This window comes from Styela clava, chromosome 7 (assembly GCF_964204865.1).
Source record: "Styela clava chromosome 7, kaStyClav1.hap1.2, whole genome shotgun sequence".
Taxonomy (NCBI): Eukaryota; Metazoa; Chordata; class Ascidiacea; order Stolidobranchia; family Styelidae; genus Styela; species Styela clava.
In genome coordinates this window covers 16032103-16057033 of record NC_135256.1, presented here as the reverse complement: position 1 = coordinate 16057033, position 24931 = coordinate 16032103, and the positions used below count along the sequence as shown (strand labels likewise).

Sequence of the window (24931 nt, the reverse complement as noted above, 5' to 3'; positions counted from 1 at the left end):
TTGAAATCTGAAGACGTTGAAGAATTTTGCGACAATTTCACAAATTCGCTTGTTACGGTAGCTAGGCTGTCTATCCCCAAAACTAAACCATATAAAAAAACCAGCAACCCCTTGGTGGAATGATGAATGCTCCAAACTTATAAGACTGAAACGAAGCGCTTACAACAGGATGAAACGATCCATGTCACCTATTGATATAATTAATTTTAAACGTTGCAGAGCAAATGCACGACGCGGAATACTAGAGGCAAAAAAGACCTGTTGGCAAAACTATTGTAGTTCTCTCAGCAAAAACTCAAACGTTACACAACTATGGAGAACAGTTCGTGCAATGTCTAATATAGGTAACAATCAATTTAAAATACCAGCAATAGTTGACAATAATCGTACTCTAGTTGATGATTCTGAAAAAGTCAAAGCGTTTGGACGTTATTTTACATCAGTCAGCTCATCCGATAACTATTCCACGAACTTTTTAATCAGAAAATTACAGTTTGAAAAAACTTGTCAAGTTGAAGTAAAAGATACGGACGGCATCCTAGATGTTCCTTTTTCGGAATGGGAACTAGACAACGTTTTGCGACCGAGAAAGAATACATCTCCCGGATATGATGAAATATGTTATCCTATGCTCAGACACTTGCCCCATAAATGCAAAATAATACTCCTACAACTTTTTAATCTTATTTGGATAAAAGGACAATTACCAGCTCATTGGCGCCACTCCATCGTAGTTCCCATATTAAAATCTAACAAACCAAATAATCTTATATCATCATACAGACCCATTTCGTTGACGTCCAACTTATGTAAGGTAATGGAACGACTAATTGCAAACCGCCTCAAATGGTATCTTGAAAAGTTTAATTTGATAACGACGAAACAATCTGGATTTAGAAATCATCGCTAAACAACCGATAATATCCTTCGAATACATGATGATATCTATAAAGCTTTGGCAAATAAAAGATCTGTTCTAGCAGTGTTTCTCGATTTAGAAAAGGCTTACGACATGGTCTGGCGTTGTGGCCTCTTATACAAACTGTATAATATTGGGATACGTGGACGATCTTTTATGTGGATTAAATCGTTTTTGTCGATCCGTACCTTTCAAGTCCGTATCGGCAACACAATGTCCGATATATTCAAGCTCGCTAACGGAATTCCTCAAGGTAGCGTTTTATCACCACTTCTTTTTAATGTTATGACAAACGATTCGCCCCAGTGCGTTTCTTCAAACATAGCGCTCTTTGCGGACGACTGCAGTATTTGGGAAGTTGAGTTAAATATTGATCATTTTTTTACAAAGGTCCAAACTAATCTAGACAATATTAATTACTGGTACAATGATTGGGGGTTTCGCCTCTCGAAAACAAAATCAAAAGCCATTCTTTTCACGAGACGAAGAAAACTACCGCATACAATATTGAAAATAGAAGGATCTAGTCTCAAATTTGAGAAGGACTGCAAATACCTGGGAGTCATATTTGATTCAAGATTGACATACAGACAACATATTGAATACATAGAAAAAAGATGCGGTAAAAGAGTGAATTTGTTACGTGCATTATCGGGTACGAAGTGGGGTGCAAATAAGAATACCTTGCTCACAGTATATAGGGCGATAATAAAGCCAGTTATCGAGTACGGCATGGAAGCAATTTATTTTGCATCCCCGACTATATTGCAGAAACTGGCTGTAATCCAATCACAATGTTTACGCATTTGCTTGGGTGCATTAAAAAGTACTCCCATTATAGCTTTACAATCCCAGTGTAAAGAAATGCCCTTACATGTTATACATTATAGAAAATGTCTACATTACAAATGCAGAATGATTCCTCATGACAGCGAAATTACAGCACAATTATTCAAACAGTCGTGGGAAGAATATTTTCCTGACAAACCATCATTTGCAAAGTTTAATATTAAAACAACTAACAGCTTTTTTACCGACTTCTCTGTTGCAAAATATGTCAATTTCGAGATTCCTCCCTGGATAATGAAGCCACCGCAAATTGATACATCGTTAACTATTTACGGTACAACATGTTCACCAACAATACTTCAAACTTCATTCCTTGACCATATACACGAAAACTATCGAGACTATGTACAAGTATTTACTGACGGTTCGAAAAACACATTTGGCGTGGGTGCTGCATATCATGTGCCTCAAGCGAAAGTAGAGAAAAAACTGAAATTACATCGATATGTCTCTTCACATACATCGGAGCTATACGCAATTCTGGGTTGTCTCAGATGGATCGCAACAACAAGACCGGAACGTGTATTGATAATAACAGACTGTCTCAATGCCCTTTCAGCTCTTCCTAATTATTCAACATTCAAAAACATATTAATAGCGAAAATAGCTACAATAAACTCGGTGTTAACAAAACAAGGAATACAAATTACATTCCTATGGTCACCAGCTCACGTAGGAATTATCGGAAACGAAATAGTGGATAACCTGGCAAAAGGAGCAATCAACAAACTTTCCCTCGATGCAATTCTGCCACTTTCCGTCTCAGAAGCAAAATCATATTTTGATATATTGGCTCGAGAAAAATGGAATACGGAATATGTTAATAATGAATCAGCAAGCCATTATAAAAGATTTCATCCTACCACGATGTCACGACAAGAGAACGAAACTTTGTCACGTAAATATCAAGTTATTTTATTCCGATTGCAAACTGGCCATTGCGCCCTGAATGCACATTTACATAAAATTGGCTGTCATTCTGACGGATTTTGTGAACAGTGTTTCGTACCGGAGACCGTAGACCACTACATATTGCATTGTCAACGATATAATCATCAAAGAAGACCAGTCATTAGCAAAGCCAGAAAACTTAAACTGGAAATGACTTTGGAAGAAGTGTTTAGTAACATGGATATTATTGAAACTGTTATCGAATTTGTTTTGTCTACGGGCAGAAATATTTAGAAAAATTACCTATTGTAATTGATTCAATTGTATAATTATATATTCGTAAATATTGTATTATATGTTAGTATAGGATTTTTAAATTCAAAATGATCAAAGGCGCAAAAGACCACTGAAGTTATAAGCGCCATAAAACATAACAACAACAACAAAGTATTCGGTCCAAGATGACGCACATCCTGAACCCTAACCTGGTAAACATACAATGTTCAGGTTGTGCGCCATCTTGGTACGAATACTTCAGGAGCGCCTTTTTGTTAAAAACAATTATTTCATAACTACATGGTTTAGTTTTGCATACATAGTAACATTGAATCTTTTTACAATGTCAGAAATTCAATTTTAGTAGAATAAATGGTAGTTTATTTCACTAATACAAGCCAAGATCCATCGACAGCATCTAGCAACTTTCTATTGCGCTCTTCAAACTACATTTGCGTTGCCGCGCGCATTTCGTTTTCCTAGTTTAAGCTTAGAAACTTGGGAAATATTTTATTAGTTGAATTGGATTGGAATATTTGACTTCGTCTTTCACTCCGAACAAGGCCATGTAAAACCATCCACTGGTATCTAAAGATGTGTAACGTGTTTTCTTTTGGAGGAACCGCAACCTTTCAGTGCTGCATTGACTTTGGCAAAATTATTATATCCTTGTGGAGATAGAAGGTATGCGTATGCAAAACCGAGATGTGCACCTGTTATGCCAACATAGGTGAGTCAAACGTTTTGAATACTAGTACATCACACACATTTTCCTGCGTGCCTCGGTTGTTCGTAGTAACGCGCACATTTTTGCGCACATGCATCAAATTCCACTTGATTATTAGGCTATAGGTTTTTGACGAGCTTTTGTGTATGATTTCATTCCATAGAATTTGTATGCTGTTCTAAAGAATACTAGTTTCAGCTTTTTCATTAGGCTTGCACGTAATTTACGGATTTATGGAGTTACGGAATTATTTCGAGTTACGGAAGCGAAGTTACGAATTACGTAAAGTCGTAAACGAGCTCTCTTCAGAGCAGTCAATTCCGTCGATTGTAAAAAATTAAAGTTAAGTAAAAGAAGTTACAGTTCCGGTTTTTCGCAGCCGTTTTTCTCTCTCTTGTTAGGCAGATGGGGAAGCCATAACGCGTCATTTACTGCCCTATTATCAACTTATCTAGGATGTCCAATGTACATATTAACCGTAGATAAGGAATAGAATTGTGATGAGACCGATGGACGTCAACACACCTGGTTTCAACTTCTTCGGGTGAAATGATTAAAGAATGTAAGAGATCAACTTATAAAACATGGTCTATTTGTAAATGCCGTGATAATTAATGTCGCGCTTATCAAACAGCAATATAAAGACGGAAGAGAAATTGCGTAAAGAACCAACGCAACTTAGTCTTTTCGGCATCGGTAAAGCGATTGAGACGGCAGAGAAACAACAATACGACGGGATCTCACGTGTTTATTTTGCGCGAGATCCATTTTCTATTACAAAATCTTGATGTTCTGTTACTGATTTTATCGTTATATATCTGTCCGGACATGGCATTGCTCAATATGTTTTTCACAACGCCTCGCAATATGTCGGCCAAATATGATTGCCTGTCTTTACCAAATGCGGCAACTTATTTTGATTTGTCGTCGACTCGAATACCACCGGCACTCGACCAAACTTGTGTCAATCTTGGCAAATAGGATTGTCGACTTGAGTTAGAAAAATAAATTTATATTTTCATGAGTGCAAAATAAATGTCACAAAATGCATTGTTTTGCGATATAACTTTGTATTTTCGGAGAAGGCATGTCATATAAGTACGGTATTTTAAATAATGCGCAAATAATTAATATTTGATCTAAATTTATCGCAAATAATGTTATAACTTTTAGGCCGCGAAATGATTTAATGTAAAATGAAGCATGGAATTCGGAATATCGTCAATAAGTCGGCATCAATAATTATTATAAAATGCTAACAAGTAGTAAAGTCGGATATTGTAAAAAACGGTGAAATAACAAGTCTTCGTCGCGAGGCAAGCGAAAGTATAATCAAACGAGAGAATACGCTTGTAGTTGATTAATAAATTAGCAACCCGGAATTTTTATCTAATACGAAAGTCGTATTAATACGTTAATACGATTTCAAAAAACTGAACTATCGTTTCTTAAATATATTACCAGTGTTGGTAATGATAAAATTGATCGCATAAAATTTGGTGATAAAGTGGATAAAAAAATCAAAGCTAATACAAAAGATAAAAATCAGAATAAAATTATTTTGAATTCACTCCTTGATATTTGTCTTTAACATCTGTCGCCGGCGTGTAGTACTGCCGGGAATATGAAAACCAAACTTCGATGTCCCATTCGGGATAGAAGTGGATTAAATTGGTTGTTATGATAGGTTTAAATGTGTGAAAAAAATATCGCAATTACGGGGTCATTACGTAATCGATTTGGCCGTAATTACGGAATTGATTTTTGTCAATTACGTGCAAGCCTATTTTTCATTCATTCAAACCGCGTGTTGAGAGTAAGTTTTGTAATATTGCGTGTTGGTTTCCAGCATCCTTAAATCGGTGATGCCAGTATAATACAAAAAGATCAATCACATCTGCAATAAAAACAGAAGTACCCACTCAAATGACAGCTGGGGTATGGATACTCTTAGTATCTGCTCCATCGCGTGCCTCTTACAGCCTTACCAGTTTACATGAGTGCCAATTGGTATCTAAGCTCAGCCAGAGACAAAAAGTTTCGGACTGCAGTTGGCGTGACGAAATGTTTTTAAATATATATTCTACAATAAGATTATTTGATTGCATACTATTGAAAGTTCCGCCTTATATGTCTTTTCCCATTGCACTATTCCTTTACTGATTTTTGATAATATGACGCTCATCTGACATAGTTCTTAAAGTGTAGATGGGTATAATCTTTTCCACGCTGTTCAGATGGGAATGCGCGAATATATATAAGAATTGCTAATATTGGTTTGCAATGCGATGAAATCCCATCTTGGCACTTCTGCCTCTCGCAATTGCTGCGTATACTTATCGGGGAAGTTCTGTGGCGTGGTTATCAAATGAAAAAAAAACATGGGAGTAGTTTTTCTACTTCTCTACTACAATCAAACCTTGACATTTTGTGAAAACTTTTTTCCATGCAATCTTTTTTTAAAACATCCCCAACAACCACAATTAATTCTGTTATTAAACTTCCAAAACAAACACATAAAATCATCAACAGATGCGTATAACCAAGTAGATATTGCTGAATTGAACTTTATTTTACCATTTTTCATGTAATTCTTTTTGGTAAACCTGTTATCTATCGTAAATACAGCACATTTGACAATGTTGCAGTGTGACTATTTTGGCCTCACATTTTTGATATTTGTAGTTAGAGCTCTTGGGGCTCTGTCAAACAAAGTTACATACAAAATATTGGTTGTAAATTGCAAAACATGATCATGTTGTTGGAATAACTTGGCATTTTACCACCCGTATATCATTCATTGTTGAGAATATTAATAAAATCATAAAATTTAAAAATCCGTTTTCGTGAAATTTTTGTTGTAGCTGAATTCCAGGAACAGCACGACAACAGGCAAGAGAAGCACGGTCGCCTCTTTTAGTTTATGACAGGCTTTCGTGAAAGGGGACCCCCTCCTCCTTGGAGGCCGCTGATCGGTTATCTGGGAGCACGAACAAACAGATGGAAATGCGAATATATAATAACAATGTATTTTTATAGAAGAGAAGAAGCAAAAGTGTTGAGAGTCTTTGGTAGTTTGAAAAGCATTGGCATGGAACATAAGAATGAACTACATTCTTTCCCATGGATATACTATAAAATATGACAATTTTCTCATTCTTGTTCTTGTGATATCATTATCTTTCACTGCGTCGTCGTGATCATCCCGCTGCATCTCAATTCTCGCTAACAAATAATTGACTGTTCTCCACCGGGTGCATATCCACTTGAACCACTGGCGACTGTATTAGCAGGCTTGCATTGTTAATTGCAACAAAAACGGGTATTTTGTAATAGTACTCTTTATTTTACGCGTATGTTTCGACAGTATTTCCATATACTGTATATGGGTCCCGACCCAAAGCTGGGCTCAACAAATACCTAAAAGTTATTGATTTTATTTCCTAGTAAATTTGGTGCTTGCGTAGTTTGTGCACCAAGATTGCGCACAACCTGAACATAGTATTGTAACAAGTTATGGTTCAGGTTGTGCGTCATTATGATGCACAGGTTTGACGAAAAACACTAATACAAATATCGAGCCGTAAAAAAAATTGCTCAAGGCTGCAAACTCCACACCCATGTAGAAATGATGGGCAATGACCCCAAGATGAATAATCACAAATAAAAAAAACTTTATGTCTGAAATCAAATTTGGGCCAAAGAGGTCCCCTTATCTGCCGGACTAAATTACATCGTTATGAAAACGTCGCTTTTCTCTTTGATTACTGGACCAATTGCATTGCAATTTCAGTGATTGAAGATGAAATTGTTGTCCTGAAGGCTATTACTTTTTTTTTCAAATTTCCTGTGAATCCTAGAAGAATTAATAATTTATCCAAAATTTCGCTGTATTACTTTTTAATCAAGGGATAAAACTTTTTTAATCCGCCAAGCATGACGGCCGATTCTGAAAATTCTTGCTCAAGAAGATTTTTGAACTTACCGGTGGTCCGGTACCCACAATCTTGCGAAGGTAAACTACTGATTTGCTTGGTGTCCATATATTTGTTGACTGCGGTATTGATCTGTCGGTAAGATTAAAGGTAAGGTAAACTTACTGCTTCAATTGGTTTCCATATATTTGTAGACTGCGGTATTTACTGTTATAATACCGTAGTAACTCAAATCAGTTGGTATTTCAATTCACTTTGAAACAGAATCTGGAAAATCTTGGTACCGGTCGGTAACAGTGCCGCTTTGTCGATATGGAAGCCCAAACTGTCTCGTGAAAGCAGGGTTTGCAGTCACAGTTACAATTTATGTCTTTTAATATAGGGGCTTTTTTTAAATCAGCAAACTGCGCTTGGTGTATATATATTTGTAGACTGTGGTATCTGCTGTTACGTGTCCTTATATTGGAGCATAGCTCTCTTGTTATAAGTGCCCACATATTCAATTCATTTATAAACATTGTGAGATACCTAATTGATCAACCTCTCGAGTTTATTCAAAGATTGGCCCTCTTGAGCACTCATATATATATAATTCTTCAATGTAGTTCTCGTAAGTTTTTCGCCAGTGCTTTCATTCCTTTGCCTCACCCGGAGAATTTAGATTCAGGCCAACTATTGCTGGTTTCATCCATGCATCCATATTCAAGATTTTATTTCCCTAAATTGTCGTGGCATTCTATTTAATATAACCAAAATGATGGCTTCAAGAAATTAAAAACACAACACACCTAACTAATAAAAACCGATAATCCCACCACGAGGAATCTGGCGAGTCACAACTCCTGTGGTGTTTCAAAGATATATTGACGATACGAATCGATTAGGCAAGTTCTTACATTCATTTTACTTGTTTGAAATATATTCAATACGGAAAGCGCCATTTTAAACAAAATAGGTGAAAAACCTTGATCTAAAACAGAGGTGACAAACCTGCGCCCGTCAAAGAATTTTGTGCGGCCCGCGAAGCATTCAGACGATTCAGTTAATGTTTGGCTTGAAGTCATAAACCTTCAGAGACTGTACATATAAAATGGGAGCGCCAATATTACTTATTTTACTGACAACGCTATTTGCAGTACATCTTGTTTTGTTGGATCAACAATAAATCAAAATAACCAATGTCTCAGCCTAGTTACGTTGGCTTATCGACAAACGCATAGGGATTAGGGGAGTAGTGGTAACCTCACTTTGCGAACATCTAATGTTTCGGCGCACGATACACGGGACAACTAAAAGTAATAAAAAGTTTATAACTTCAGCTCAGTGATTAAAATAATGGTACATCCCAAAACATGCCTACGTTTTAAAAATCAGTTAATTGTTACAGGATTGATTCGTTTATTTCACTTCTGTATCCGGAGGCTTTCGAAATACGGCTCTTTTGTACGAAGCCCTCGCCACTAATGTGAAATTTGTTGACGACAAATCTGGGTCTATTTAAAATGTTTTTCTTTATATTAATTCAATTGTAAGTTAATGTAACCTGCGGTTGCGTCGACAAAATATAAACATTACTATGAAATATCACGACCATACATAGTGTTTCAGACAGCCCGATTATCACTTATCTATCTTTAGATCGGTAAGTATGTTGATAGGTATTGTCTGTTAGATGCACGCGATATCTCACGAAGGCGTGGTTGACTCTGCTCCAAATTTTGTATGTGCATTCATCATATCTCAGACCAGAAGACAATTGATTTTGGATGAATTATGTCGTATAATTAGTGTGCTATTAATTAATTAGTGATGGGACGCGCAGTGTCACTATAGAGTCATGAATCGAAAACGCAGTTTCGATCGATAAGTCTTCGGTCTCAGACCGATATTCTCGTATTTAGTTTTGATTCGTATTTTAGCGATGTTGGGATTTATAAAAATTTGATGTGTTCATGCAACACTAACTCCGCTTTTTCATAATACTACCACCCAAGATTATTTTCGAGATATCAACGTTAGAGAAATCTCTAGGTCTGTGATGAAATATTAAACTCTATAATTTAGTAGCACAATATAAATTGATTGTACAGTGATACCTTGGTAGTCGACACAAACATTCGAGTCAAGAATGCTTCGTTTTTCGAACGGAAATTCGGATCTCCAACAGCCGAGCGGAGCGCGGCCGAGTAAGATGACAGGTCTAGACTGACGGACGAAAATCTTGGTATGTAGTTTGGAGATTCCGAATCGTCATTTCGTCCTAATATGAAGCGCTTAGTAAAGCAAAAAACTTTCCAAAAATTTCACTTAGCAAAACCTGAATTGAATGTTTTATTTTTATTTTATACTGCAATATATCATTAGATAACTTCATCTGTATGGATGCTGTTGTTCGTTTTTGTTGATGAAAATTGATAGGCATCATACTATATATGACTAAAAAGTTGTGCGGCCCGCTTACTCAGCGGTGACTGATAAAATGGCCCGCGAGAGCAAATGGGTTCGTCACCCCTGATCTATAACAAATCCTTTTATACAAGTTTCTACGGGCAGGATTCGTTAGAACTTTCTACCAATGACCGTTAGAAATTTTTCGCGATTTGGCTCATGGAACATGATTATATAGTTTACTCCTTTCCCTTGAACTACATGGTTCGGCATCAAAAACAATGGTGTAAAATAGTGGTTCTCAACCACCGGTCCGCGGCAACCTTTCTGCCGGTCCTCCAAATATATTCCAATATTAGTAAATTATAAGCAAATCGCAAAATACAAATTATTGAGAACATGTCCATTAATTTTTTGATTTTTTCACTCTTATTGATTGGTAGTACCGGTATTCGTTTAACAACCAAACTTGGTGAAAGTTACTCTGCCTATTTCAAACCCTGGACTGCTGGATGTTCGTTATGTTAATGACCTCACAACGGCGGCTAACGTCATCTCATAACGGATGAGTTTGATAGCACATAGTACGGTGCCTGATTGAGAACTTAAGTTAACACAGAAGAGCTATTTGCTGTCATAAGGTAACACCCAAAAGATCTACGCATCGGTTTTGGAAAATACCATAAAATGCCTATCCTCGTCAGGGAAACTTTTGGATTGTAGATTATTTTGCAAAGGTTATCAATTCGTGTAATCTTAACACTGCTGAGAAAGAATCAATGTTTGAGCAAATAGAAAACTTATAGGATGTCCATAAAGTCGAGGCGCAGTTTTTACCACTTCATGACTGCTCCTGTCACAAATGAACCGCGGCATTTCTTGTCATGGTTTTATGGCTCTATTACCGTTATAGTTCACAAAGTCATGTGCCAGATTTTAGTTTATCATGCGGAATTATATCTACTCAAACCTGAAATCGAACACCAAATTCATCAAAACTATATCCATAGGTAAAATGTTCCTTACCCCAAGTTTGTCACATCAGGGGCAGCCCTGTGTAGCGTACCGGCAATGTATGAAATAATTATCCAGGTTCAGAATATCTTCTAATATGATCTGACGTCAAGTTTTCTCTCAATAGTCCAAGTCTTTATGCTATTTTATGTCATTTATTAACAACTCGAACAGTAAACGATCCAAAACAACCAAACACTCCCCAAAGGAACGAAAAGCATAAAATAAAAATAACAGATACCAGGCAGTAAAATGCAAGAAAGACCACATACACAACAAAAACACTGACCAACCCTGAAATCCAAGACAACTCTGAATAAAAAACCAAATGACCCCTAGAATCTGGTACAATGAACTAGCTACTGCAATTTCAGAATTTGCAAAACAGGCCGAAAGTAACTTATGACAGGCATTTAAAAAGACTATGAACAATTCTATAGGTGCACAACATTTGAACAATACTGATGAAAGCTAATTCCACGATAAAACTGAAAATACAACACTACGGTAAATGAACTGTAATGGCACTGTACTGGTAAAAACAATAACATGGTCCCTACGTCAGCCCACTGTCCAGCACAAAACATCCGACAGTCACACAACACAGACAAACATCCCTGAAGACCAGAGGCATTCACACAGACATTCAAAACCCACCAATCAAACCGAAACACTCAGACGACTGCACTCTGTCACACACAGCATACACCAACAGACCACGCTGCCCCCGAGAACCGATCGACCGTGTCGCAGCGTCTAAACTGCTAGAATACCAAATATGGAAACGATATCACATGACGTCATTTAACAGGCAAAACAAGGGTCGTCACACCTGCATGCCATTACGGCCAACATGACTATGTTTGTGGCAACAAAAAATCACCCGCCATAGGTTTTCAATTTGCTGTCGTGGTACCCGCCCCTCGTCATTGGTTTGTAGCCAGTTAAAAGTCAGTCGTCGTGGTTTGGCCATAGCGGCCATGGTTTGGAAATCCCGACATGGTTTTGCGGAAGCTTCAGACGACCAAAATACCTAAAACTGCACTTGATAAAGTCACTTCACACTTTCAATTTTGTAATGAAGTCAATTCTCAATATATCTCAACCAGGTTTGTTATTTTTTCAATCAATATTTTAATTTCATTTAATATATCTGTAAGGGAGGCAAAACAATATATGGTGTTGATAAATTCTCTTTGCTATTTACATAAGATGGACTTAATGGACACACTATATTTTTACCGGACTAGGACAAAATTACAGAGGGGAACACTTTGGTGTTTCAACGCATGCCACATTTCAAGTAAAAACATTCAAATTCAAACAAACATTGATACCAAGAATAGGTGTGACATTTCCATCAACCACTTGAATATGGGACATTGCGAAAAATACATTTTATACCAACAGATCCAGTTGTAGAAATTATATTATTAAATCCATAATCAATCAAAACTACAGGATTTCTTCCGTCAATCTTTTTATCAGATCTGACACTATTAAAACATACAATGGCAGGACAGGCATTTCAACCAGTATCAATTTTAAGTTTGACATTGTTGTTGTTCAAAGATAAATCAGCATAAGCTTGCTTCAGACCAGTGTTCTCAAATAAATCAACACAATCAAATGAAACAATGAAAATGCATCAGCATTATACATGCCTTTAATATCATGCACTTGGGTCTGGTCTACCATGTACATCATATGACTGCTAAGATATTCTTTTGATTGAGCACTTTTCATCAAACACATTCTTTAAAATAGTTCATTTTGTGGAAAAAATGCATTTCTTGACAACTGCTGTACAAGAATTATGAGATTTAGCATTTAGCAGAGATAGAATTTGACACACTCTGGAAATGACTTGCAGGGTCAATAAATTTGTCATTATTTGCACGAAATGTTTTATTGTTCAATCCGAACTCGTTAGGTCTAGATCTCGGACTAGAGCGCATGTATCTTTTATAATGAGACACAGAATCAACTTCAGTCAACTTCAACAGTCTGCAAATGCACTTCCAACAAAGACAGGCGTTGCGAGAAATGAACAGATCAATTGCATTGTTATGTCATAAACGATGTCAGGCCCAATAACTGAATAACGGTACACAGCGGTGCATACATGCGTACAAGATTAGGGGTTTTGAAAATTACCATACCGGTTCGAAAATCAACATTTTGAACATGAGCCATCGCAGCCCTTCCTGACTGTCCAACTGACGGTAGGCTACATTATAATAGTTTAGTTATTGTTAGATTAATTTAAGGTCTTTTTCATCAATTTTTATCACTGATATGTTACCTTTTTTTTATTTTATTCGTGCCTTCGCTTGGCGGGTCACAAATAAAACGCGGTGGGTCACTTTGTGACCCGCGGGTCAGTGGTTCGCCATCCCTGGTATATCACTACCTCAAATGGTAAGCATCGGGAAAATGTAAGAAATATTCAAAGTGCTAGTATTGCTGATTATGAAAATGACAAGTTTAGAATCAGCTTCCGGTCGGAATATATTGTTTATGATTTTATAGCAAGAGCGTTTATTCAATGTCATTTAACAGGTGCGCATGCTGTCGCAGGAATTTTAGCATATCGACAATTTCAGGAAGTAGGGATGAACGATTTGAATTCCCATTTATTTCTGTCGTACTGAATACACTTTCTGATGGTACACAAGTAGCATGTACACACATATATTTTGAGCCATTTGACTTTCCACCACACCAGTGGGTCAGAATTTATCTTTCCTACTAGTTCACGCAAAAAAGGCATTTTCGCAATCACGCATTTTTGCTTATCGATTTTTCATATAAATCTAAACAATTGATTGCAGCACCTGGGTAAATCAAAACAAATGGCTGAGTAATCCCATACCCGACATAAACTTGCAACGGAACCACAGTTCGTCGTTCGCCATATGAAAAAGCCGTCTTATCAACTTTTTGCTCCCCCGGGATAAATATGTGATAACTGTGTGCTATACGATTCTGTATAAAAAGCCGATGCTACATACAAATCTGCCATATTTTGAAAGAACAGAAATCTTTCAAGTTGGACATTGCGTACTCTGCAACTTATTACATCCTGCTGTAGGTGAGGTGGATGGAATTATTTGAACGCACGATTCTTCACCTGCGATGCCATCACAGTAGATACAAATCCATAAACACTACGCTACGCCAAGCCTACTCTGGCGGACGCAAACCGAAATCGGACCTTTCGCGTATTCAATTTTGACCGCGCTTCATTTTTTATTTTATTGATTGTGGTACCGACTGTGTATTGCAGGGTTACTCAACTGGCGGTCCGCGGTCCGGACGTTTCGAGTATTTGATTCAGACCGCACCTAATTCTTTATTTTGGATCATTATCCCCACTTTTGAAGTTTCCTTTTATAAAATGACTTTTATAGGTTTTGAATATATATATATGAAAACAACTATAACATCATATTAAACAATTTTGATTAGCTAATAATCATTAGCCGGTCGAGGAAGTGCGCGTTTAAGGATGCCGAAATATAATTTCTGGAAAGCCGGACCCAAATAATTTTGAAGTTTGTATGCTGATCTTCGGTAAAATAGTTGAGTAGCTCTGATGTATAGTGACAGATTGAATACCCGTATTACTTCGTTTTGGCCTCCGTGTCAATATATTTGAGCATTGAGGTTGAATCTGCTCCAAATTTTTTATGTGCATTCATCATATCTCGGACCAGAAGCCTATGAATTTGAATGAATTATGTCGTATAATTAGCGAGTTATAAATTAATTAGTGATGGGACATGCGGTGTTACTATAGAGCAGTGTTTCCCAAACTTTATTCTGTAAGCGCCCCCTTAAACGACTTTTTAACTAGCAAACGCCCCCCTAACAAAAAAGTCAAAGCAACTTTATTCTCTATTTAGTCTAGTGAAATGCCACCAGCTTGATAATATCTGGCTTTTTTTAGTCAAAAACAGTCCTGAGTCTCCTCTCTTGACACTGTAGAAGGAATCTCTCTTGATGTGTAAAAGTGCGGTCACTGCACTAAATAGCCTACTTGCTCTACCAAGAGTGAGCTGGCAAGAGCAATAAAAAAAACCTTTAACCCGATCTCACTCGTGAGGAAATTTTCAATTTGATTCTGTTCCCAAAAAGATGGAACACTGAACATGAGTTTGGAAGTATAAATCCAATGGTAGTGGTGCATTTTTGCTTCTGGAAATTTGCTTCAGGGTTATCTAGAAAAAGAAAAACAAAAATTTCTTTACTATCTCCAAAAAAAGTATTCAATCTTATTTGTGCTTGAACTTCTGTTTTCGTATGATTATACTCAATAATTTTGCGAAATTTACAACCACTCGCTTAGTTTTCTGCTAAAGCGCACCTTCTGCTATCAGGACATGGAAATGGAAGAGTCCAAACGGAACATTACGGATTTTGATATGTAGGGAGTTCGAAGGACAATTTGTATCAGAACAATCCTCAAACGATTGGTGAACTCAAGGCTGTGATTGCAGAAATAAAATGGAGAAATACTCAATTTTCCGACACTTTTGGGTACAAACATAATCAAACAGAAGTTCAAGTTTAGACAAAATTGAATAATTTACTCCATTTTCGTTTTTTTGGGACCACGCTGTATAATACTGTTTTTAATATAAATCGGGTAAATATGCTGCTTAAATCACTGTATTTGATATTATGAACTTACGCAACACAAATAACAAACCGACTTAAAACAATGTAAGACACAACATGATTTAACAACAAGCTAGATCTTTGCCTTTTGCCAATTTATGTATTACCTATGTAGCCTTATTATCCAATGACCCAAGAAAAGAAAATGAACGAGTTGAGTCGCAACATGGAGATGGTTCTATCTGGCGTATGTCAGTTCAATCAGATGCCCAGCTCTCACATTTTGCTCTTAACAAAACCAAAATTATACGGTATTAAGGGTGTTGTACTTACACTACCGCTTCAAAGCTGAAGCTGTTATTCAAAACAGTAAAACGAAACGTGCAATGTGGTGGAGAAAGCTTATGCTGTATGCGCCATGTATTATTGATTTATTGTAAAACAATACGGATTTAAAAAAGTCATAATACCTATTTCTACGTTGAGCGAGAAATTTCCAACACCCAAATCACAAGTAAACTAGTTTGAAACGAAACATAGGAGTAAATGGCATAAAATATCATACTTCTTGTGAGTTCCCGTATTGATGTCAGCGCCCCCTAATCGCCCAATTTGACAGCCAGCGCCCCCAATTGCCCAAATCGCCATCAGCGCCCCCCAAGTTATGGAAAACGCCTACAAGGAGGCGTTTTCGCCCACTTTGGGAACCGCTGCTATAGAGTCATGAATCGAAAACACAGTTTCGATCAATAAGTCTTCGGTCTCCAACCGATATTCTCGTTTCATTATTTGGTCATATTTGCACCTATCTTTTTAAGAATAGAACTCTAGCGTCGTAATAAACAATGTGAATAGCGCTGTCTTGATTAGCGAATAATCACCAGGCGAGAAACTACAACGCGCGTAAAGAATGTACAGATTTAGGCGGTTACTCAATTATCTACAAATCGCTTTTCTATTAAATCGCTAAAGTTAAAGGCACTAAAAGTTAGAGGCACTAAAACATATTTGGGTTCACTTTGAAATATATTTTCTAGAAAGACCAGCCCCCAGTAATTTTGAATATGAGTAGCCCTCACTTGGCCATAGTACCCAACTGAATAAAATAGTTGAAATGTTCCGAACATTAGATTACTAAAAGATATTCTTCAAGCTATTCACTGAAATAAATTCCTTTTAGTTATAAAAGATTTTAATAATCAGTGCGTGTAATTATTAAATCACTTAAATAAGTAGATTTTATTGCCGAAGGTGTTTATGGTAACAGAATTCGCTCAAAAGTCAGACGAGGATCAGGCTAGCGAGTAGTTTAGCATAATTTTTGTACCATTGTACTGACGGATACCAAAAATGCGTTCTAAATATTTTAGTCTTTTCATCGTATAGTATTCGATAAGATCTTAAATTTCATCTCCTTAGTCATAGACAAACCTGACATACGCATAAATTTTTTGCCTAAACAACAATTGAAAATCTAATGTTTAATAAGATTTCTCTTGATATATCATTTCGTCCAATATAGATAATATTTTATACATATTCAGTTTTGTAATCCCTCAACATTGCTGATTGGTATACCTCGTTTCACTGCTTTGCCATTTACTTCATGCATATGACACAAATATTTGAATATTCCGACGCCCGATGTGGATTCTTATCTCTGTGATAAATAAGAGTAATCCAGTGCCAATAAGCTATGACCCCTATATGAGACATAAAGCAATTAGTTCGTCAAAAATAAATATAAAATCTAATGAAGTGCTGTCCCAAAGACAAGTTCTTTTTGCGTTTTATCGAACCACGTCTTATCGAAGCGGGTTGCGCGGCGCCCAGTATATGGCCCACTGTGTGGTGTTAGGTGGTCTGAGTCCTGCCCTGTGGATGGGTTATATGAGTCGAGACTATGATTCGACTTCACCCAATCCAACATTTTGATCGACCCCAAAATGGTATCCGCATTAACCAAACTGTATTTATATTTAGCCTCCGGCATGGCATTATTACACTATTTTTTCTGCTTTGATTGTTCTGTAAATCATGCTCTGCCAGTTTGCAGCATTCGTATTCTCGTCTGCCGTTCCTGCTGGATAAAGGATTGGCAGTTCACATCTGCATAAATGGATATCAGATACTGCGTGCTATTGACATGTGTTTTAGCTGTCATAGATCATAGTAGATCAGGATTGGCCGAAATACCAGGTACTCACTAACAACGTTAGAAATAATCACAGACTAATATAAAAGGCAGCGTATATTGAATAGTTTTTTGTTGTGGAATGAAGTTAAATCATTCATATGAAAATACAATTTATCAAAGTATCGTCGTTTTGAAATCTTTAAAATCTCATAAATATATATTGTTTTATTGACATTATTGTCAGCGCGTGGATGCATTACATCAAAAAGTCTGTACTTTCTACAATAAATGATTGAAGTTCTGTGTTCTATTTTCGCAAAATATGCATATTTTATCTATGTATATCTATCTTTTAACTATTTTATAATTTTATACTTTAGAACCTTGCGTAAACTCAAAATGTTCCGGAGGCAAAGTCTGCTTTAAACCATATGGCGGAGTAGATTCGATTTGCTTATGCCCAATAGGATTCACCGGGGACAATTGTATGACACGTATGTATTTAATTTTATTTTCGTATGACAAGTAGTGCAACAATGTTATTCAACTTATTTTGTGCATTACAATGCAAGTGCGTGACATAGTGCATCGCAAGAGTACGATAATTATATTTCATAGTAATTACTTGGTAAAGAACGATGTAAGGGTAATGAAAACGGAGAAAAGTTGTATTTTATATTATATTTTACCATAAAATAATGTACGATCATTCAAAAATAGCCTGTCATGTTAAATTCTTTACCGCATCGTTTCTTTTTGTTCTGGCTGGCAATGTAAAATTTACATTACATGGTGCTACAAGAGATTACGCTCTAAATTCACGGGATAGCAGAGGCTACAAATTAAAGAGTCTCTTTGCATGTTGTGTTATTTAAAAGGCAGGCTCATATATTGTTACTAAAGTATTATTATATTCACTGTGAAAATCTATTTGACAGTGAATTGTTTACTTGCCTTTATTGTGTGACATCCATTTCATAAGATTTTGACTTCGAAATCCACTATTTCAACAAAAATCTACTTGACAAATTATTCATTTTCTCCATGTGCTAAAATTTATTTATTTCATCTTCGAAATCTTAACAATTTAATCTACTGCGGTTCAGCATTTCTATGTAGTCAACTGTTTTATAGGAGAATTCGGAATGCCTGATAGTTGTTCTTTTCCGACAAATGCCGTAGACTATTGTGAGGCAAAAGGTGAATGTGGGATTGCTGGAGGGACATGTGGTAAAGGAAAAGTGTGTTGCGCCGAATCAGATGCTTGCACGTTCACTTGCATAACCCCAGGTAAACTTTCGTAATCGGGTGGTCTTCACCTAAATTATATTAATAAACTTCACCAATTTACTTTATAACACACATTGTACCTTGAACTTGGTATTTGTCGTTTTCAATCGAGTTCGAGATGAATTTTTTATTTAAATCGTTAAATACTTTTAATAATTCCCCGCCTGTTTTATATCAATTGATGCAATTGATACGTACCATTAAATCAATATCGTATTTTTATCAGTACATCAGTACTATTTATTTAAGATAAACGTTGGATTTAAACAATATCAGTGAAATAGTTGGAGTATTTCAGTTTCGCCATGATGAGGGATATTTTAAAAAAGTGGAGTATCGACTTTGGCCCTTTCCTGCTTTTTGTAATGGCAAGAAATGTATTAATGCTTCTATAATTTAATTGGTTCCCATCGTTTTTATACAGCAGAATGCCGTCATTATCGGATTTCATATAATTTCTTCTCATACGTAATGCATCACCTACTAAATTGGAAACACCAAATAACCGCTTCAAGGCATTTTATAGGTCGCACAGTGCTTATAGTACCACACAACAAACTGTCGTTTTCAATTTGTATTTCTTTGACGCAACCTGAGATTATTTCACCATATTTTGTCCAACCCGGTAACTTTGATTCATTCTTCTAACATAAATGTAAATCATGCATTAGTGATTAGGGATGGCGGAATCGAGTCCGGATTCGATTACAGAATCGATTCTTCGCGGAATCGACTAGAATCGATTCCGATGCACCGGAATCGATTCTCGAGTTTGAAACTTGGATTGCAAACAATGTGTAACGTTTTGTGGCAATTTCTTCACATATATATATATGAATAAACTACTTCACTGCTATGTTGAGTTGCTACGACACCGCAAACTTCACTATATATAATATATATATTATAAATATCGCTAGTAGGCTTTAACGTTTATTTATTTTAAAAATCTCTGTGGGTTCTGAGGGATTCTTTTTTTTTTGTGCGGTTTTGTCTCATGTGGCAGATTGGATACCCATACTACTTAGTTTCGGCCTTCTTGTCCGTCCAGAATTTGAACATCGCTGTCTTGCTTGATTCCATATGGTATTGCTTGGGTGGGTATATTTTTTCGGTAATATGTCGAGGAATCGAGAATCGGAATCGAAAATTTAGGAATCGGATAAGAATCGAATACTTGTAGGTACTCATACTTGGCATCCTTATTAGTGATAAGAGGAGAACTGCCGTTACAATAACACAATATACAAAAGTTTGTCAACAATAACATTAAAATAGTACCCGATTTATGGCGTTTCATGATCTCCGGGCCTAAAAAACGAAAAGTTTTTTTGTTTCTGCATGGTATATTGTCGTTAAAGTGTTTTTGAATATATATATATATATTCTTTTATGCATAAAATGTTTTTAAAAACGAAAGCGTACTTTTAGTGTAGTTTTATTTGATTTGTGCAAGTTCGTTATCGTATATAGATATAACCATGTATATTCGTGTGTATTCGAGATGTATAAGATTGCAAAATTTAATAAAATTAAATAAACAAATAAATAAGCTCGGAGTTGTTTGGCTTAGCGATATAGTAATTTATTAGTCAAATACTCTAATCAAACGCTGCAATATTTGCTATTAAGTTGTAAGAAACGTTAAACATAGCTGACAAAAAATATTATATTTGTCCAAGCTTGCATTTTCTGGCACAAGTTCTCTATTCATATGTCATAATGTAGATATTGATTTGTTGATAACATTTGAAGGAATGTTACGCGGCATCTTTTGGGAAACTTTATTTGTATACCTTCAGATTTGTTTATAAACGCCCCAAGCAGAAATATCAGTCCTTCTTGCGGGCGGCTCGTACCCTTTCTGCATATTCTAACAAATAGAGCTCACTCAATCGTTCATGCACATTGTAACCTTTTTTATACGATATTTATAGGGATTGAACCAACCCGAGACGGGTAATCTGCAATGTCAACATAGTTAAGCGTGAGGCCCCAACCGGGTAAATTGAAAAAAACTCATCTTCTATTCAACTTCACCGTTACCAAAAATTTGAAAAAGGCGCCTGTAAAAGGATCGGGGCGAAGCAAAGGTCCTTCTTACACTATAATTTATATATATCGGTATATTTGTCACAAGCTGAATTGTAATATAAAATTTAATTATTAATAACCGCCAATTGCACAGTATTCTATAAAATATTTGAACGATTTTGTGATTTTGTCACAGTATAATTAGACATATAGGTTTGTGTACAGTAGAGTTGAATGATAGAATGGAAACGGATGGCGCGGGCCTCTTCCTCGGTAGAGTTACTTTGCGAGCCGTGCGTGTAGCAAAGTCATATGTTTGATATTTGGGTAAAATTATGTTCGTTTATAATTAAGTTTGGTGAAATTGATATTTTTTTTATAGAATTATGGTATGACCTATAGAATCGCGCAGCCCACTACAGTCGCAAAGGCGCTAGGTCGGCGCTGACGTGACATTACTCGTCACTGTAACTAAAAAATTTAATGCGCCAAAACACTAAGTAGATCGCACAACCGTTTTGGCCTTCAATTTAGATAATGTTTGTTGTTATACTCAATATTGTAAATATCGTAATACTGCTATTAGAATTCAACAAAACCATAATAATTCGGCAACATGTTTTCCAATTTCAGGTTGCTCAAACCCATATGATCTAAAAAAGTGTACTGATGATAACAAAGTGTGCAATGACGATAATTCCCCTCGCGGATTTAGCTGCTATTGTCCTATGGGATTCTATGGTGACCAGTGTGAAAACCGTAAGTATGTGTTTTCACAATCTTTTTGTTTTGTTACGATTTCATATTTAATGGGTAAAGAACCCCCAATAAAAAAGGGAGACCGATGACGGAAATTTCTATAAAATATCCAACTCAATAAAGGAATAATTTAAAGTAAATTAGTATATATAAATCTTTTTCTATGGCAGAGAATGTTTTGAGTAAACAGTGCTTACCAATCTGACCTCCACGGAAAAATGTTAGGGAGTCGATGAACTGTACATACGTAAAATACAAACAAAACATCGAAATGAAAGTCCCAGAAGCCCCCTCAACCAAATTTGTAAGGGGTCCGTACTTTGTGGCACTTAGAATTTTGGAAACCAATTTTTTAGAAGAAGAAAATTTGCCATTGAAATGCGTTAAAATGGTAGTTCGATCTATCTACATATACATTTATTTAAACAATTTTAATTTTTTCAATTTCTAAACTACGATAATGAAGTTTTGTAATACTGTATTGCTTTCATTCTCATTTTTAGTCTGTTGTGTTTTTATATTTTGTACGCCTTATGGATAAAATAATGGAAATTCAATTTAAAGGATTTCCTGGAATCGACGATAAATGCGATGTTCCTCAAATTGATATATGTGAAAGTTTTCAAAACCCAACTTGCGCGGACACTTCCTTTTGTGATGGTGACAAAATATGTTGCTCAACAGGATGTGGGACTAGATGCGTAGATCCTCCAAGTAAGAGTTTACTATGACCATCAATCATTTATTATAAGCGTGAGAGAAAATACTTCACCCAGCTGCTTGTTAACATCAAACAGTCTCTAGTCTAGGACATCTATCGCTGGGTGACATATGACACACAAGTTTGAAGCTTGTTCTAAGGCGGAAAATTGAAAAAATTTACGTTACGTACTAGCAGGGGCGAGCCAAACTTTTCTGCTGCCCGGGGCGAGTTTCTGATAATGCTCCTTATACCTAATTCAGAAAATAATTCGGGGCACAAACAAGCTATAGATTTTGTTATATACATGAGAATGAATAAATTAAAGGTCAAGTAAGAGTGATCTGTACGTATTATTATTTATTAAATTACCAAACTAAGCAACACAGTCCTTCTACAACGTGCTGCCCGGGGCCCTCCCCTCGACCCGGCCGTGAGTATAAGGTTAGTCAACGTAATAGTTGCATATCCTCTTTATCAGTACAATAATCGTCCATTATTCATGTATATTTCATATATTTTAGGCCAACCTCAACCAGAGCCACCCCCAGTCAAAGGAAGAGGCCAATTCGGCATAGATTCATCTTTTATACAATTAATGCTGCTAACGAATTTAGCTAAACCACCTCCCCGAGCCAGTCCCCGAACTGTTCCCCGAGCCTGTCAACCTATATGTGGTCGAATATTCTGTCCAAACAATGTTGGAGCGGTTTGTCAACCCATAAATAACGGATGTGATGGTTATTTCTACGATCAATACAACCAGCAAATAATAACTCAAATGTGTGAGTATTCACGATAAATATATGAGTTTAGGCTATATATATTCAATACAACTTGGTAGAAATGAAAAGTTGATTTACAAAGGAGATCGTCAGTGCAGACGAGTCGAATTTTATAAAATACGTCTTTGACTTTGAAAATCTGAAATTTACTCAGTCGTTTTAAAAAATGAACATCCATATTACGAGATTTAGTTTCTGAAATGAGAGAACCTGTAGTTACTGAGTTCGATATGAGAGAGAACCCCCTAATTAAAATTTTGCCATCTCAAAACCACATTACCACTGGTTGTAATGTAATATTTAATTACGTGCGTAATTCTCCAAAGTCAATCCCAGCGAGATTAAAAAGGCAAATTTACTTCGCTCCAATCGAACTCACACTAATTTCTAAGGACAATATATTTATGTTGTCTGGAATCACATAGTTTACAATTAAAATGTACAATCAGTTAAGTTTACAACTGAAACGAAGTAACTATTTACTGTGTATGTTATTACAGGTCCATGCCCCCCCAATGCCCAAGAACATCCAAACTGCGGCCCTGAATGGTGTTTTCAAAACGGAAAACCACTTACGTGCACTGCATTTCCTGATGCCCATTGTCGCATATCAAAATGTAATGGATGTTACAGATACTGGACAGATAGTAAAGGGAAACATGTCAATTGTGGCTGATAGCTTTATCTTGTATTTAATTTTTTATTATCTTTGTAACAATTAACATTTTTCTAGTTTGCATAAACTTGACAATCAGTATTTAATTAGGTAACAGTCATTGTAAAATTAAATTTGTTGAATCTGTGTAATAAATATGAAGTATGGTTTCGAGGACAGGAGTTGCTACATAAGCCACTCAAGGTGTAGCCTAACACTTGGTGTTTAATCAAAAATAAAAAATAAATACTGGATATGCATGCTATTGGCCTTAAACTACATTCGGTAATAGCCGAGGGAAGCCGTTGACATATCATCAAGCAACCTCTCTTTTTCTCATATTTCTCGGAAAGTTAGTATTTATCAATCTTCGTTAACACGCGATTGCGATCGCAAACAAACGATGCCAAATTTCCAAATCGTTAGAAGTGCAGTACGTTCTTGCTAGTGGGCAGTTTCGGAAGTTACCATGAGGCAAAGTAGACTGAAGCGTAAGGCTATTATTCATTACTAACGCGTTTTTAAATTATGAGTAAAAGTTCCGCTTTAAAATTTGATAAAACTGATGTATGTTCAAGTTTTTATTCAGGTTGATATTGCCCCAAATATTAAACCGTTTTAAAAGGTTAAAAAATTAAATACGGTCGAAATTTTTATAAATTTGAAACGCCCCCAACCTACCCCTTGACCTTGGAAACAAAAACAAAAAACAGTTTTTACCATCAAAAAAGAAAAAAAATTGACATACATCTGTACTAATTTATCTATAAGCAACAACAAATCTAAGATTTATATCATATTTTGCTCTCTCGAATTTTTATATCAATCCTATTTTATCAAAAAAAAAATGGAATGTTATATTATATATCAGTAATTGGGCCACGCCCTCACCTCCTTGCACTGGAAATGTTCGTTATTACGTGGGGTTTTCTGGTGACATGACGTTTTA

General features: G+C 36.1%; 1 protein-coding gene across 1 annotated transcript; it reads left to right on the top strand.

Annotated features, from left to right (window-relative positions):
- Positions 1 to 17666: 17666 nt before the first annotated feature.
- LOC120328230 (uncharacterized) lies at positions 17667 to 24242 on the top strand. The gene is made up of 7 exons (XM_039394664.2): positions 17667 to 17821; positions 18140 to 18253; positions 18894 to 19049; positions 21717 to 21842; positions 22407 to 22556; positions 23067 to 23327; positions 23828 to 24242. Exons 1-7 carry the CDS (start codon positions 17740 to 17742, stop codon positions 24001 to 24003), a joined length of 1065 nt encoding a protein of 354 aa, XP_039250598.2. The 5' UTR covers positions 17667 to 17739; the 3' UTR covers positions 24004 to 24242.
- Positions 24243 to 24931: the final 689 nt, after the last annotated feature.